We start from the raw sequence: 15,255 nt of genomic DNA on the forward strand, positions 1-15,255 counted from the left end.
AGAGCCAGTCCCGCCAACAAAAAGCTTGTTACCATTTCTGGGAGACATTGCTAAAAGGTCTGCATGAGGGTCCTCACGGAAAGAGATTTGAAAATAATTGCCGACCATGATGTTAGGTTATTGGCAGGACAAGAACACATGAGGGACATCGCCTTTAACATCACAGGCCATGCCATGTCCTCCTTTATGTCTAAAACCAATTCCCGACTGAATAATCTGGTTAGGATAAGTACAGCTTAATCATGATCAAATAGTACGATGCCTCACAGACCGTAATGAATTCGTGAAGCCGATTGGTATAAGCAACTATTTTCCCTACTATTTTCTTGACTTCGCAGCAACTCCATCTCACCAGCAAGCTAAACTCCCAATCACAAGACTTAATGCTAAAGTACATCTAAGTTGCTTAAGGACAATTGCCACAAGAACTCTGTCCCTCACCCTCCGTCTCGTCTTGAATCAGATTAAGTACAACTAGCTTTGATTACCCAGGATTTGACTTGGTACAAAGGACCTCGTGCGTACTATTCCTCTGTGCCGCATTACAAACCAGACGGAAGGGAAACGTATTGTTCTATCACTGTTGGTCCCCATTACCCTTCCAAGGATGATATAACCTCTACCAATCAACTACCGTTCCGTCCCACTACATGAGGAGTCTAATGACACTCAACATGAGTCCGAACTCTTGCCCGCATATATAGCCATCTCGGGAAGAGAAACGCTTCGTCGAGTTTACTAAAAGGAGTTTGCAGAATCCTGTGTAGCACAACACACACGCACTGTCCTGGGTTACCCGGCGAAAGAAGTTTTGTCAACCCCTCCTGTACCTAGCCATATTACTAAGCGACTATACGACTTGGTCCCGCGACTGGTGTAATTTCCATCTCGTACCCGACAGTGCCAACCCCAGTTATACGAATTAGGTTCAGATCAATTGCTGCTGGTAAGAATCTCGGAGATTGTATACACGTGTCAGAACGCTACAAAAATACAGCCAGGCTGCTTAACTTCTGCATAGCGCCTATCTATTGCTCATGCTCGATCCGGACGAGGATAAGATGCTGCCCCCACGACTCACGGAGTTGCCGCCAAACCCAAGATACATCTTCCCCTTAATTACACCCTAAACGTGGCCTTGCTTCGACACTTCTTTTCATCCCAAGACATCTTAAAGAAGGCTACCGACCTTGTTGCAAGTGAACCGGTACAATATAAAACGGCAGAATTCGGCTTGGCCGCCCAGCGTCTTTCACTAAACTTATCCAAACAGACAAACAGCTAAAGTGTCAATCTCCGCCATGCACGTAACAAAAGCCAAAGCTAATGAAATCATCTTATACTGACCCTAACTGACCCCGTGTATATGAACGCACTAACCAGTACCGGGGAGGGCACTGACTGGTTTGAAGCTCCGATGGCATATTCCACGATTAGCCATGTAGGGTGTCATAGTGATCCGATACAGTTCTACTAGTCTTCACCAACCGTCGCATCGCTGCCGTACAGTCACAGTTATTAATGAGATCAGCTTTAGCCGTCACAATGGGGTGACCTCAACAGGGCCTCCTTAATATGGATTCCCACCAACTACCATTGGTGGCGGACCAGCCACCCCACCCCTGTCAGTCGGTGGCTATACTCAAACCCCTGTGGAACCTCGGAAAATGATTGTCCTTTTATTTGTAATAACCCTCTTTCTCGCTCTGGCCATATACTTTTATAAGATACAAAACCGATGCATCTACCACACTGTGATTTAAAGTTTTCTTCCCCTCCTGCAATGTCCGAATCAGCGTTTTACGGGTCGATGCTCCACCAACGGTCGCTTGCATTATCGCAGCCACAGTATATCCCAGACAGCGTGCAGATCAAACACCACTGGTTCACATCAGAAATCCACATCAAATGGCCCACTGACAATGTAGGCGCGCTATGCAACACGGCTTACCGATATCCAAGTATCTCTACCAGTGGTGTTAACCGTTCCCGATACGTGGCCGGGCGTCTGTACAACATTTGCCAAGGCAAATACCTGTTATTTTGTACTTAGTGCAATTTCGTACGGCCGGCCTATCCAGTCATGGCTGGCACATCAACGCCTCCTCGGCTACAGGGTTGACCAGTTCACTAATAACAGAATGTTGGGGGTCTCTATCCGTCTCTTAGTGTTTAGGGGTCGCCATGGGGTTACCTGATCACTTCCAACCCTTTGCAGGACATGCAACAATCCACACAAACCCTGTCACACCAACGCATCTCTCCACGAACACCTCTGCATACACCGCAACCCCAATATGAAAGTTGGCTCTCAGTTGACGATATTACACCCACACAATTACAACATGTACATACACCCTAAAACACATGGAAGTTCATGGTTGATAACATTTTACCCGTGCTAGCTACGATAGTGAAAACCGGGAGAGATTCGTGGAGTCATTGGTTGGTAAAGTTCGAACGGTGATCAATACAACAAATTAGCAATTTGTACCATTGATGTTGATATTGTTGGCCGCATTAACGATATCAACAATTCCAGTTCGGCAGGGGTGTTTCCCCTGGGACTGTATAAATAATCTGTTGAGTGCTATTTTATCACCACTATTGTATTACGCTATAGATTGAGTTTTGTTATATAGCTAGCTATTTGACGGGGATTGTTTGCACACACCCATATATTGATTATTGAGTTTACACTACATATCTAGTATTTAAATTGACGTATTTCTCATATATTGTATCCTTATTATTGTCAGTGTATTACGCCATATATCGAGTTATATTTTGTATCTAGCTAGTTGACGGGATTATTTCGACAACATATATTACATATTGAGTTACATTATATATCTAGTTAATTAATTGGCGTAAATTTCTATATATTGTATCTATTTTATTCTTGTTAAGCAATTATGGCTTCATCAACTTCACACCGTGTGGTAGACTACCTTGACGACGACTTTGAAAGACAATCCCCACCAATTAGTATTCCCTACGATGTATGGAACAAATTGTGTCGCTTCTCACTCGTCTTGAAATGCCTGTTTTCATATGTTTATAATATTGGGGATCCGCGGAATTCAAATATTAAACAATCAGGCGGAATTATTAAACGTTCAGGGAAAAATTAAGGAGAGGCGACTTTCTTGGCAGCCAGACATTCTTTCGCGTAGCCCCTGATTTGTCTGACAGAATAGAGGGCCCTAATTGTAACCACTGAGACTGTACGCCGTAGCCGCGAGCGACCCGTCCCACTCAGAAAATATAGATCAGGCTTTGGATATCGGGGCGGCGGTACTCCTGATGTATGGCCTGTACTTTGGTTTTCCTCCTCGTGGGTCTAGGCGTTAGCGGCGTTTAGGGGACGAAGGCGTGACCATTTTATTCCAATTGACTCAACTCCATACTGACATGGGTACGGAACTACGAGGTTACACGGAAATCCCTTTGGCAACTGCTACCTATTCCGAGAACCAGGGTTTGGGAATTCCTCTCTAATCAACATCGGATGAGGGTGGTCACGAGGATCAGTCGGCGGCGTCCCGCTTCCATGACAATAGGATGGGGATTTTCCTTCAATAAGGAGCACTGGTGTTGCGCGCCTATTGTACTCAGGAAATATTCCCGATCCGAGATACCCTAGAAATTTCTGCCGCTATCATTCTGCAAAATGGTGTCGGCGTGTTCAGCGCCATCCACAGGGGTGTGCGGCCACACTTTGAAAGTAGCAGGTTCTGATTTCCGCCAGGTAACCCGAGAGAATGACATGTGGCACCAGGGGAACAAGCATGCATATGCCTGGTTGTACCCCAGGGGAGCAACTTGGCATGGACGAGTTGGAGCCTTTTTGAGCAGGGGGTCCCCACTCCCACGTCTCCCAAGTTGGTTGAATGTCAAACAGTGCCCGGATTGCAAAGGTTCCCTATGAGAGCCGTTCATCGGAGTGCGGACTGGTACGGTGCAATAGATCCACCATCCATCAGCATCCGGCGTTGTTCCCACCCTGCAGCTTTTGAACCGATATGGCGAATATATGACGTTGATAAATTACTACCGCCCCAGAAGAGTTAAAGTAGTCCGGAGGAATCAATGAATCTGTTGTATTTAGGACCTAGAGTCAGCATTGCCTGACCTTCCTGAACGCCTCGTCTCCAGTATTAAGAGACGGATGGCCCCTTAACCGGTAGGACAACTGGTCATGAAATTAAAGTTGTTCTACCCCCCTCAAAGCCAGGGGGCACCCATGAAAGGCCACCTCCTCGTGGTGGGTGCTGGGTCACGCTAAGCGCCTTTCAACCCCCCGTTGTGGACCCGGGGGGCATATTTTGGTCCACCAACCCGTTTGCCGTGGATTGCGCCCCTGTGTCGGTGGAGGACGGGAGGCTGGTGGTTGAGGGCACTGGTTCCAGGAACAGTGTTCCTTTGCCCAACACACCACTTCGCCCCTTACTTCACCTAGACGGGTGGTTGAATGGGCCTGGTTCAACCAATCGGCTGGTCATGCCAAGCCCTGTGCATTCTATTTTCTATTGCACAAATTTGATTTATTTAAATGATCCTGTTTTGGGCTTTGGAAAACAAAAACATTTCACAAATTTTTGAATTGACTTTAAATGAGAATCGATTGTTCCTTTTTGCCTAGAGTCGTATGCCCAGAAGGCGGTGGCTCATGGGCCAATTCAGTGGGAATATTAAACTTTTAGTTTTTCTGCTGGAGTATATCATCCGAGTATCCTTGGTGCTGCAAGTCCGGATATCCACTTGTTTTAGCATTGTCTTTATGATACTCCATGGCGGGTGGGGAGTTCCGGATGATGAACCTTTCTAAACGCCTCATGGACTACCAAAACCCCAAAACGAAAACAAACGTCAATTGGACAGTGATGATGATGACCAACGACCGTCTACCTCCAATTGAATGTGGCCCACGATTTTTAGTTCTCGAAACTCTTGACAAATCCCTTTAAAATTAAACCCTTTGCAGTGTCAAAGGGTGTACATGGTATTGCAGGTGAGGTCCGCATTATCAAGCGGTCACGCTCAGGCTCTTTTGCTCGCCGAATGCAGCAGGAAGCATAATCAACAAATTTGATGTCAACTCAGCTGTTTGTTGGAATACCGGTTTGGTATCTCCACATAGAACTTTGAACACAAGCAAAGGAATAGTCAGAGACGGGATCAACTATTTGCAGATATGAGTGAATTGGACATCGTCTCTGAAATGAAAGAACAAGGAGTGACATTTGTGAAACGATTCACAACGGAAAAACTCTGAGACTAAACCAACAAACACTTACCTATTCCATTTTTCTTATCCAGCTGCTCCAAAATCAATTAAAGCAGGGTATTGTCATCTCAACGTTGATATTTATATTCCCAACCCATTGAGATGTTTCAAATGTCAAAAGTATGGTCATGGTGTAAACAACTGCGCAAATTCTATTACATGCGCTCACTGCAGCCAAAAACCCATGTTACTGAAGATTGTGATAGCAACGTTAAACAGTGCACTAACTGCTCTGGTACTCACTCATCTTTCAAAAGAATGTCCAGTCTGGAAGCAACAAATGGCAATTAATAAATTAAATTCACAAGGAATCTTTGGTTTTGCTGATGCCAAAAACTTGTTGTTCAGACACCAGAACTTAAACGAGTCTTATGCTTCAGTTCATGGAGATCCGGAACACATCAAAATGTAGCTTCTATTGTGTCCACTTCGTCAACACAATGCCAGACTAATTTGACATGGGTTGACTCTGATGCACCCAAGCTCTACTCTCCTGACCAGTCCAACACAAACCGTTGTATCAACATCCACAACAACTGCTAAGAGCAGAAGTTGAATCTCGAGCCATCTTCCCAGGAACAATCATCATCACAGTGTACTTCCAAACTTCCGTCTGGAATTAATGGGAAGCAAGTGTCAAAACAGAAAACAAACCAATAAACGAATCGTCAAAAAAATACCATAGTGGCAGAGTCTCAAAAGGGACAGAAGACAAAATCCAAATTTACAATAAGTTTGGATCTCTCGAAGACATGGATGTCTCTGAAAACATCCAGTACAGGTCTCATAGCTTGTCGCCCAAAAAAAAAGACAAGGGGTAGATCTCCAATCAACCCACCAAAGACATAGTTTCTTCACGTATTGTCCAATGGAATTGTAGAGGACTAAAGACCAACTTCAATGAATTACAGCTATTGATTCAGGATTTACAACCATCAGCTTTTCTGCTTACAGGAAACCTACCTGAAGCAGGTGGACAATTTTAATTTACGTCAGTTCATTGGATATCATTCTTTTCTCCTCCGGGTGACAGGGCCACTGGAGGATCTTCAATCCTTGTTAAGCAGGGTATTATCCATAGTCCTTTAACGGCAAAACTAATCTCCAAGCCGTTGCAGTGCGGATTACGTTTCACGTGGCTTTACATTATATCAGCTGTATATTCGCGTATCCGTCAGCAATTCATCTTGTTGATCTCCAATCGCTCTATAATCAACTTCCGAAACCCTGTGTTATTGTGGGTGACCTAAATGGTCATAACCCGATCTGGGGTAGTACAAACACTAACACTAAAGGTAAACTAATAGAAGATTTCCTCTCAGATAATGATCTCTGTATATATAATGATGATTCTCACACTTACCTTCATCCTGCAACCGGCACTTACTCTTCTTTGGACTTGGCCCTGGCTGACACTAACCTTCTCAATGAATTTGATTGGTCAGTCCATAATGACCTTTGTGGAAGTGACCACTTCCCAACTATACTTTCAGAAATAAACCCAGCTGATTCTCCATCTTACACAAGATGGAATTTTTCCAAGGCTAACTGGTCCTTGTATGAAACTATGTGTAAATCAAAACTGAAAACGCATTTTTTCAGTGATGTAGCTGATCCTATTCAGGTATTTTCTGACGCTTTAAATGATATAGCTGATCATTGTATACCAAAGTCCTCTACGAATCCATTATGTGCGGAAACCATGGTTTAGTTCAGATTGCAAACATGCTAGAAAAGCGAGAAAAAGGCAGAGAAATATTTTCGCCATCACCCAACTGTCCATAACTTGAATAAATTCAAAATACTTAATGCGAAGGCACGTCGTACTTTCAAACAAAACAAACGGCAGTCTTGGCGGGACTATGTGTCCAAACTTAATTCTCGAACACCTATGTCCAAAGTTTGGAATATGGTGCAAAGGATAAAGGTAAAGGATCAAGATCTGGTGTTCATCATCTGAAGGATGATGACTGATACGCACTCTTAACCAGTAAATCTGATATAGCAAATAAATTGGGAGAAACGTTAGCTCAACATTCATCTTCATCAAATTTTACACCGAAATTTCAAAAACTAAAGAACACGCAGAAAAAAAAGAAACTCAATTTTGCTTTCAGATAATGGGGAGGACTATAATGAGGGTTTTCTCCATTCATGAGCTGCATACTGCCTTGGGGCAGGCTCATGATACTGCTACAGTTCTGATAATATTCATTATCAGTTACTTAAACATTTACCAGATTCCTGTTTAGAAACTTTATTAAATATATTCGATTACATCTGGACAACAGGAAATTTTCCTTCATCATGGCGTAATGCTGTCGTCATTCCTATACCGAAACCTGGCCGCGATCACACTGATCCTTCAAACTATAGGCCAATATCGCTTACTAGTTGTGTTTGTAAGACCATGGAACGAATGGTCAATAACAGACTAATATGGTACTTAGAAACAAATGAACTGATTACCGATATCCAATGTGGGTTTAGGAAAAACAGAAGTACCATTGACCATTTGGTTAGACTGGAAACTTTTGTGAAGAATGGTTTTATTAATAAACAACACACCGTATCTATATTTTTGACCTAGAGAAAGCTTATGATACCACCTGGAAACATGGAATTTTAACAGATCTTCATAACATGGGTTTGAGGCCGTTTGCCAAATTTCATATCACAGTTTTTGACAAACAGGCATTTCCCAGGTTCGAGTGGGATCCACCTTTGTCTGAATTTTACGATCAAGATCAGGGTGTACCACAAAGGCAGCATATTGTCGGTAACGTTGTTTAGTATAAAAATCAACAGCTTATCTAAAGTTTTCAACGACTCTATTGATGGGTCGTTATTTGTCGATGATTTTAATGTTTCATGTCGAGGTAAAAAAATATGCGCACAATTGAGAGACAGTTGCAAGTCTGTCTCAATAAAATCAATGATGATTGGTCCGAACAAAATGGTTTTAAGTTTTCTAAGTCTAAAACTAACTGCATCCATTTCTGTCGTAAGTATAAACCACATAAAGACCAGACTTGCACACATTTATCGGGTACTCCCCGTTAAAGTAGTTAAAGAAGCTAAATTCTTAGGTATCATATTTGACCATCATCTTACATTCCTACCTCATATCAAATCTCTTTAAAGCAAAATGTCTGAAAGCTTTGGATCTCTTGAAAGTTGTCTCTAACTCTAAGTGGGGTGGTGAACAGTCAACCCTCCTACACTTGTATAGATCGCTGATCCGTTCCAAGCTTCGATTATGGTTCCATCGTCTATGGTGGAGCTTGTAAAGTAATCTCAAAGTGCTTGATTCTATTCACCATCAAGGTCTGAGACTATGTCTTGGATCTTTCCGAACTTCACCTATTGACAGTCTTTACATTGAAGCTGACGAGCCTTCCCTAAAACAACGCCGAATTAAACTGTCCTTACAGTACATAACCAAGTTATATGCTAATAAGTCTAACCCTGCTTACAATTGTGTGTTTAATCCTCTGTATGAAGATCTTTACGGTAAAAAGTCATCGCTAATTCCACCTCTGGGAATACGAATTCAACCTTTTATTTCAGCTGCTAATATTGCACTCACTAACATATCTCCTTTCCGCCTGTTCTCTTCTCCACCTTGGCAGTTGGTCCAGCCAAGAGTTGACCTGACATTAACCAAACTCAAGAAATCAGAAACAAATCAGTTACAGTATAAACAAGAATATAATCAATTAAGAAGTACATATAATACATATAAATCTATATTTACAGATGGATCCAAGGATGGTGGTGCAGTTGCTTGTGCCACTGTCATTGGATCCAAAAACAATATCAACTAGATTACCAGATCACGCTTCCATATTTACAGCCGAATCAAAGGCCATTTTAACTGCCCTCAGATATATCAAACAGTCTAAACATAAGGACTTTATTATTTTTTCGGACTCGCTGTCTTGTCTTCAAGCAATTAAAAACAATTCGTGTCAGCATCCTGTTTTACTTGACATAATAGAACTACATAATAATCTTGCTACTGGCCAATGCGACATCGTCTTTTGTTGGTTACCCAGCCATGTTGGAATCACTGGTAATACAGTGGCTGACTCTGCTGCAAAGTCTGCTCTCAACAAATCTGTGACACCACTTCAAATACCTTATAGTGATTATAAACCAGTTATAAGAAGTTACATCCGGGATCTTATGCAGAAGAAGTGGGACACCCAAGTAGGTATCAATAAATTACATGCAATAAAACCCTACATTGGTTACACCTACTTGGGTTGTCGGTCCAGATTTGAAGAGGTCATTATGCGACGATGTCGCATTGGCCACACTAGATATACTCACGAATATTTACTTAAAGGTGAGGATCCTCCGTTTTGCATCCCTTGTGATGAAAAGAATCACAGTCAAGCATGTCTTGCTTGACTGTGTTGAATATTCCATCACAAGGGATAAGTATTTAATATCAAAACATTGAAGGATCTTTTACTACTGTTAGTTCTCGTTTAGTTATTGCCTTTTTAAAAAATTAGTTTGTTAAGTGATTTGTAAATAGATATATATTTTATCATTGGTAGTTTGAATTAGTAACTGAGATTGTTAGTGGCTGTACCCTCAAAGGGGGTTGAAGTAGTGTAAAATTATTGTCCTCCTGAGAGGGTACGTAAGTCCCAAAACTTTCAAAGTAGAATTTTCACATACCAAGTTTTTAAACGTAGTATTTTTGTTCATTTAGATTTCGGCTAAATTATCCTACAATCACCAGCGGCTGAAGGGATGGTGTAAATCCAACTAGGGTCCATGCAGGTAGCAAAGGTACTGTAAGTCCCCATGGACCCTAGCATGGTGACCTGCTTTCAGTTGTTGGTGATCTATAGCCCATTTTTATATTGTGTTGTCCCCTGTGGTTAAACTGTTTTAGACTCTATTACTAGTTTTATCTGTATATGTGATATTCTAGTTGTTTTACTGCCCTTCGTTGGCAGGTTTTTATACTATTCATAAATTTCATTTCAATATCAAATGTTCTCGTCACGATATGGCTGAAATATTGCCGATGTGACGTTAAATGTTAACTCACTCACTCACTCAAAGCCAGGGCCACTGGGATGGTTGTACCTGGAGGTCCTCGCAGGTAGACCCTGGGTGGAAACTTTGACACCCAGGGGCCAGTCAATCGGGGATGCTGGGTCAATAAACAAAAAAAAAAAACAAAAAAAACCTACCCAACCACGTCGTCAAGGGAAGCCAAAATTATATCTCTATAATATTATTATTGACTAGCCATTGTTACATGTATTCCGTCTAGTTCCTTTATTTCGATTTGTTAGATGTGGAAGAGTTGTATTTGAACCATATTGATAATAATAATTTTTGCTTGATGTTGTACCTTATGTATGTATTTGTGTCGTTGCGGTTAATCAACCCCATGGTCACAACAAGAAGAAGGAAAATACGAAATTAAAAGATATCAGAAACAAGTAGCTTGGGTCTCGACGTCACAGTCCTATAGAGTGTGGGGACACACTCTTCGTTGGAAGGGGGGTCGTATTATAGGCATGAGATTATGGTCTTTATTACAATAAGAGATATACAATTAACATTATTAATGACAGGGGATTAAGGGGGCAGAAGATACAAATTGGGAGAGTTTAGATATTTAAGATATGAAGTGAGTGGTAACGTTGTAAGGTGGGTAAGGTAGAAAGTCAGTAATGTAGGTAATGAACATGAAAGTAGGTCGCTGGAGCTGGTGAGTGCATGGGGGGGAGTGACTCATAGCTTAGATAGAGGAAAAAGCAACTATACTCCAGATGGAGCGACGTGGCCGGGGACCTGGCCGGGGACCTGGCCACCAGTTCCTAGTATTCTACGAGCCATATATGGTTAGGGGAGAGAGACCCTGAGTTTCCTGGAATCCTCCTCACGGTCGTACAAAAATGGTAGTGGAGGTACGAAATAGAGTTGGGGGGAGAGTAATAGATAGTCAGATTATGGGTTATTGACCAATAGGAAAAAAAGGAAAGGGTGTTGGCTGTGACGTAGGAACCCAAGTTTAAGCGGGAGCAAAGATCAGAAACGGCAGTCTGGTGCGGGCCTGCTCTTGCTGTTGGTCACTAGGAACCGTTTGAGAAATTATCTTGAAGCGCCAGCATTTTGGCTTAAGACTGAAGCTTCGCGGCTGAAGTCTTATAGAGTGACTTCATAAGTAGAGTTGACCAGCAACACAGTGACAATAAAAACTATTGAACGGAGATCATCGTCTTGTGTTTGCTGGATGGACTACAGTTAAAGTTCCAAGGGCCCCAGGTACTGACACTGTACCTCTCGCTCATCCCTTATCGTCAGGACCGAAGTACGGGGTATACCATAGTCCAGGTAATTCGACACACACACCATCCCAGGTACGCGATACCGACAGGGTAAATACCATCTACCTGCCAGGTAAAGGTGCTAGTCGGAACGCCTTGGAAAGGTGGCTGGAGACGCGGGGTAAGTTCCCTGTAGCGAGTGGTTGAGAGGCTGAAAGTGCTGTGCAGCGGTTGCAAGCACGGAAAATTGCGATTGAATTAGCAGAGCGACGTTTGGCTGCTTAATAATTTGAGAGGTTGAAAGTGCAGCCGATGCACGCAAGGCCATTGGCATGAGCAGAGAGACGTTTGGCTGCTTAATAATTTGAGAGGTTGAAAGTGCAGCCGATGCACGCAAGGCCATTGGCATGAGCAGAGAGACGTTTGGCTGCTTAAAGTACTGAGAAGCTGAAAGTGCTGTGCAGGGGTTGCAAGCACTGAAAATTTTTAATAAGCAGAGTGACGTTTGGCTGCTTAAGATATTGAGTGGCTGAAAGTGCAGTGTAGCGAGGGCACGCACGGCAATTTGAACGGAGATCATCGTCTTGTGTTTGCTGGATGGACTACGGTAAAGTTCCAAGGGCCCCCGGGTACTGACACTGTACCTCTCGCTCATCCCTTATCGTCAGGACCGAAGTACGGGGGTATACCGTAGTCCAGGTAATTCGACACACCATCCCAGGAACGGGATACCGACAGGTAAAATACCATCTACCTGCCAGGTAAAGGTGCTAGTCGGAACGCCTTGGAAACATTATCCTAAAAAACAGTATATTATTTGATGAATAAAGTAGTCAATGTTTTCACGTGTTAAACCGTTATTTCACAAAAGCTAGTTATGTCAGGCATCCACATCCATCAACGTCTAATGTGTCAAGGGAGATAAGTTGAACCGTCTTTCCAGCTCATTGATCTACTCTTCTCTTGCAGAATTATATGTACTGTAATACGTGAAGAAATAACATGAAAGAAAATAGAAGTGGTTTTGCAAACTTGTCAATAGCTACTCGCTGCCACTTCTAGACTTCCAAAGAGGCTGATAGGTATCGCCATGCATTTACAGTGACATACCATTTTCAAGTTTGGTGAAATAAAAGGTAAATCGGTTGGATGTTTAACGCCGCCGCACCCAGCAATATTCCAGCTATATGGCGGTGGTCTGTAAATAATCGACTCTGGACCAGAAAATCCAGTGATCAAAAGGCATGAACATCCATATGCTCAGTTTGGATACGATGACATGTGTCAGCCAGGTCAGCGAGCCGTAGTGGCTGTTTACTACATGCAATGATTGCTGAAGACCAATTATATCTTGGTTCTCCACGGGTATGAAATACAAGGTGACGTACCTCATACCTGACTAATCTACCTTTCCACATTAAAGAGTAGTTGTATCAAACATATCAGAAGAATTTGAATTTTGAGCCAGGATTCGAACCAAGGTTTCGGGAACGTCAGAGCGACGCAGTTCTACACAGCAGACAATACCAAGAAGCATGGGTTACTGGAGACCCAATTCTGACCAGGATCTTCACGGGTCACAGACGAGTGAGCTGTGCCACACCTTGTACATATGCTGGTGATGCCATTCTTTTGAGCAACAGGCATTGCCTCCTTTCAACCACACCTGACAGACCAGTGGGACTAGACTGACGTTTGGCCATGTGATCTGTTTAATGTCGACCTTCATAGTGTCACTGAAAGTAGAAATACGTTCAACAAGATAGTATTGCAAAAGACAGGACAACGAGCCCGGCAGTTGATCATAAGTGGTGGAGATGTCCACCTTGTTAGACCTTGTTTGTGGAATTGTGGTGATAAGTGAATCGTACAAAGATCGTCTTAACAGAATAAATTCATGTTGGAAATATATACATAATTGCGACTGGGAACTAACTTTGAAACACTCACGTCACGCCGAAGACCTGGGATCGATTCCCCACATGGGTACAATATGTGAAGCCCATTTCTGGTGTCTCCAGTCGTGATATTGCTGAAATATTGCTCAAACTCTCCTCGAGACCGTCGTAACGTCAACACATCAGAGGTTAAATAATCCTGAATAAAGAAAGAATATACAGGCTTTCATCTTAAGCAACTGTTAAACAGACATAGGTTTAATAAGAGCATAACTGATATAGTACGACAGCAATATTATTACAAGCTGCTCAGTTGATGAAAGAAATAGTTTAAAAGCTAATGAAGGTGGCTTACATAGATAATATTCACCTGTATATTTAGTACGCAAATCTTCATAAAAAAGATATACAAGTAAATTATGAATTTCATTTTCCACATCTAGATTACACAGGAGATACTTTATCTTTCATCTTTGGTATACCATTATGCTGATCAAGCCTAACCTAAGACGTATAAATAGATGTGTTAATTTCTTTGATGTTAAAACGTTAAAAAATTCTCTGCATGAGTAATGCTTTGTATATTCTATAAGAGTCATGCCGTGAACTATTATCTATTACTGAATGCCATCAGTATCAGGGTACCATGGCATCCGAGCCCAGCCACCATTTCGGGGACACAGCCGTCAACTGCGACAGAATCGTCGACCTTGGACTTGAGGCGGCAGCAACGTTACATTAGGATGCGTTATGTGTGTTAACTTGGCAACATGAGAGTACTGGTGCTGGTAAGTCAAAAATATTTACCACCCCATCGGTTTGGTTTGTTGTGAGTTGTTTTTTGTTGTTGTTTATTAATTTCGGGGGTGTGGGGGGATGTGTTTGTAAATAAAAAGCACCAATTTTGTTCTTTGTTTTGTACGTCTGTCTTTTTTCTATGAGACAGTAGGGGAGGTTGGGTAGCTATGGGTTAAAGCGTTCGCTCGTCATGCTGAGGACCTGGGTTCTATTCCCCACATGGGTATAATATGTGAAACCCATTCCTGGTGTTCCCCGCCTTCCCGGCCAGTGATATTACTGGAATATTGCTAAAAGTGGTGTAAAGCTAAAGACAATTACTATGAGAAAAAAAATCAGCATTTCACCTGTTGTTTTCTCAGTGAAAGTGAGATGGCACGATCTTTCCTTGTCTCCGAATGCTCACTGGCATATTGATCTGGCATTTCTACTGCTCCGTGATAACGTAGTGTGTCACATGACACAGGATAGGAGGCGTGTATGTAAATTACAATCTGCAGTTGAGCATTCTGCCTCAGCTGTGTATGGTCGAGGTAGCCTGTGATCCTTCGTAGAGTTTTGAAGATGATTTCATCATGTTCCATGGGCCTCCGGAATTTTATCCTGCTCTCTGCAGTTGTTCACACTGTTTATGGACTTTCAAAGTCCATCACGAAACAATGTGATAGTCAGACGGCAGAGAGAAGGATAGTTCTGTGTCCATCAAGAACATTGGCATCAGGCTGTGTGAAGTAAAATGTAGAGAAACTGGCGGCTGTTTACGATTTGAATACAATTACGAAACGCTAACTTGTAGTCTCCGACTTGGTGAATCGCAACGATTTGAGGAGGATGCAGGATTCTCTGTTCTGGAGAAGAAACATTCGGACGTAAGTTGAATAGTTTAGTCCTATCTAACAGTCAAAGAAACATTCGTAACTCAAGAAAATATTTCTCTCTTGGTATATAAACAACATCAGGTAAATAC

General features: G+C 42.4%; 1 protein-coding gene across 1 annotated transcript in view; it reads left to right on the forward strand.

Annotated features, from left to right (window-relative positions):
• Positions 1-14,136: 14,136 nt before the first annotated feature.
• The window catches only part of LOC124276871 (ankyrin repeat domain-containing protein 17-like), a gene marked incomplete at its 3' end in the record, with an annotated part of 35,306 nt that continues 34,187 nt past the window's right edge, over positions 14,137-15,255 (forward strand). The window contains exons 1-2 of the mRNA XM_046712537.1: positions 14,137-14,222; positions 15,085-15,157. Of these exons, the coding sequence (XP_046568493.1) occupies positions 14,137-14,222; positions 15,085-15,157 (159 nt within the window). The remainder of the gene's footprint in view (positions 14,223-15,084; positions 15,158-15,255) is intronic.

The sequence above is a fragment of the Haliotis rubra genome, unplaced genomic scaffold (genome assembly GCF_003918875.1).
Source record: "Haliotis rubra isolate DU_JTF1 unplaced genomic scaffold, ASM391887v1 Scf2143, whole genome shotgun sequence".
In the NCBI taxonomy this organism is placed as follows: Eukaryota; Metazoa; Mollusca; class Gastropoda; order Lepetellida; family Haliotidae; genus Haliotis; species Haliotis rubra.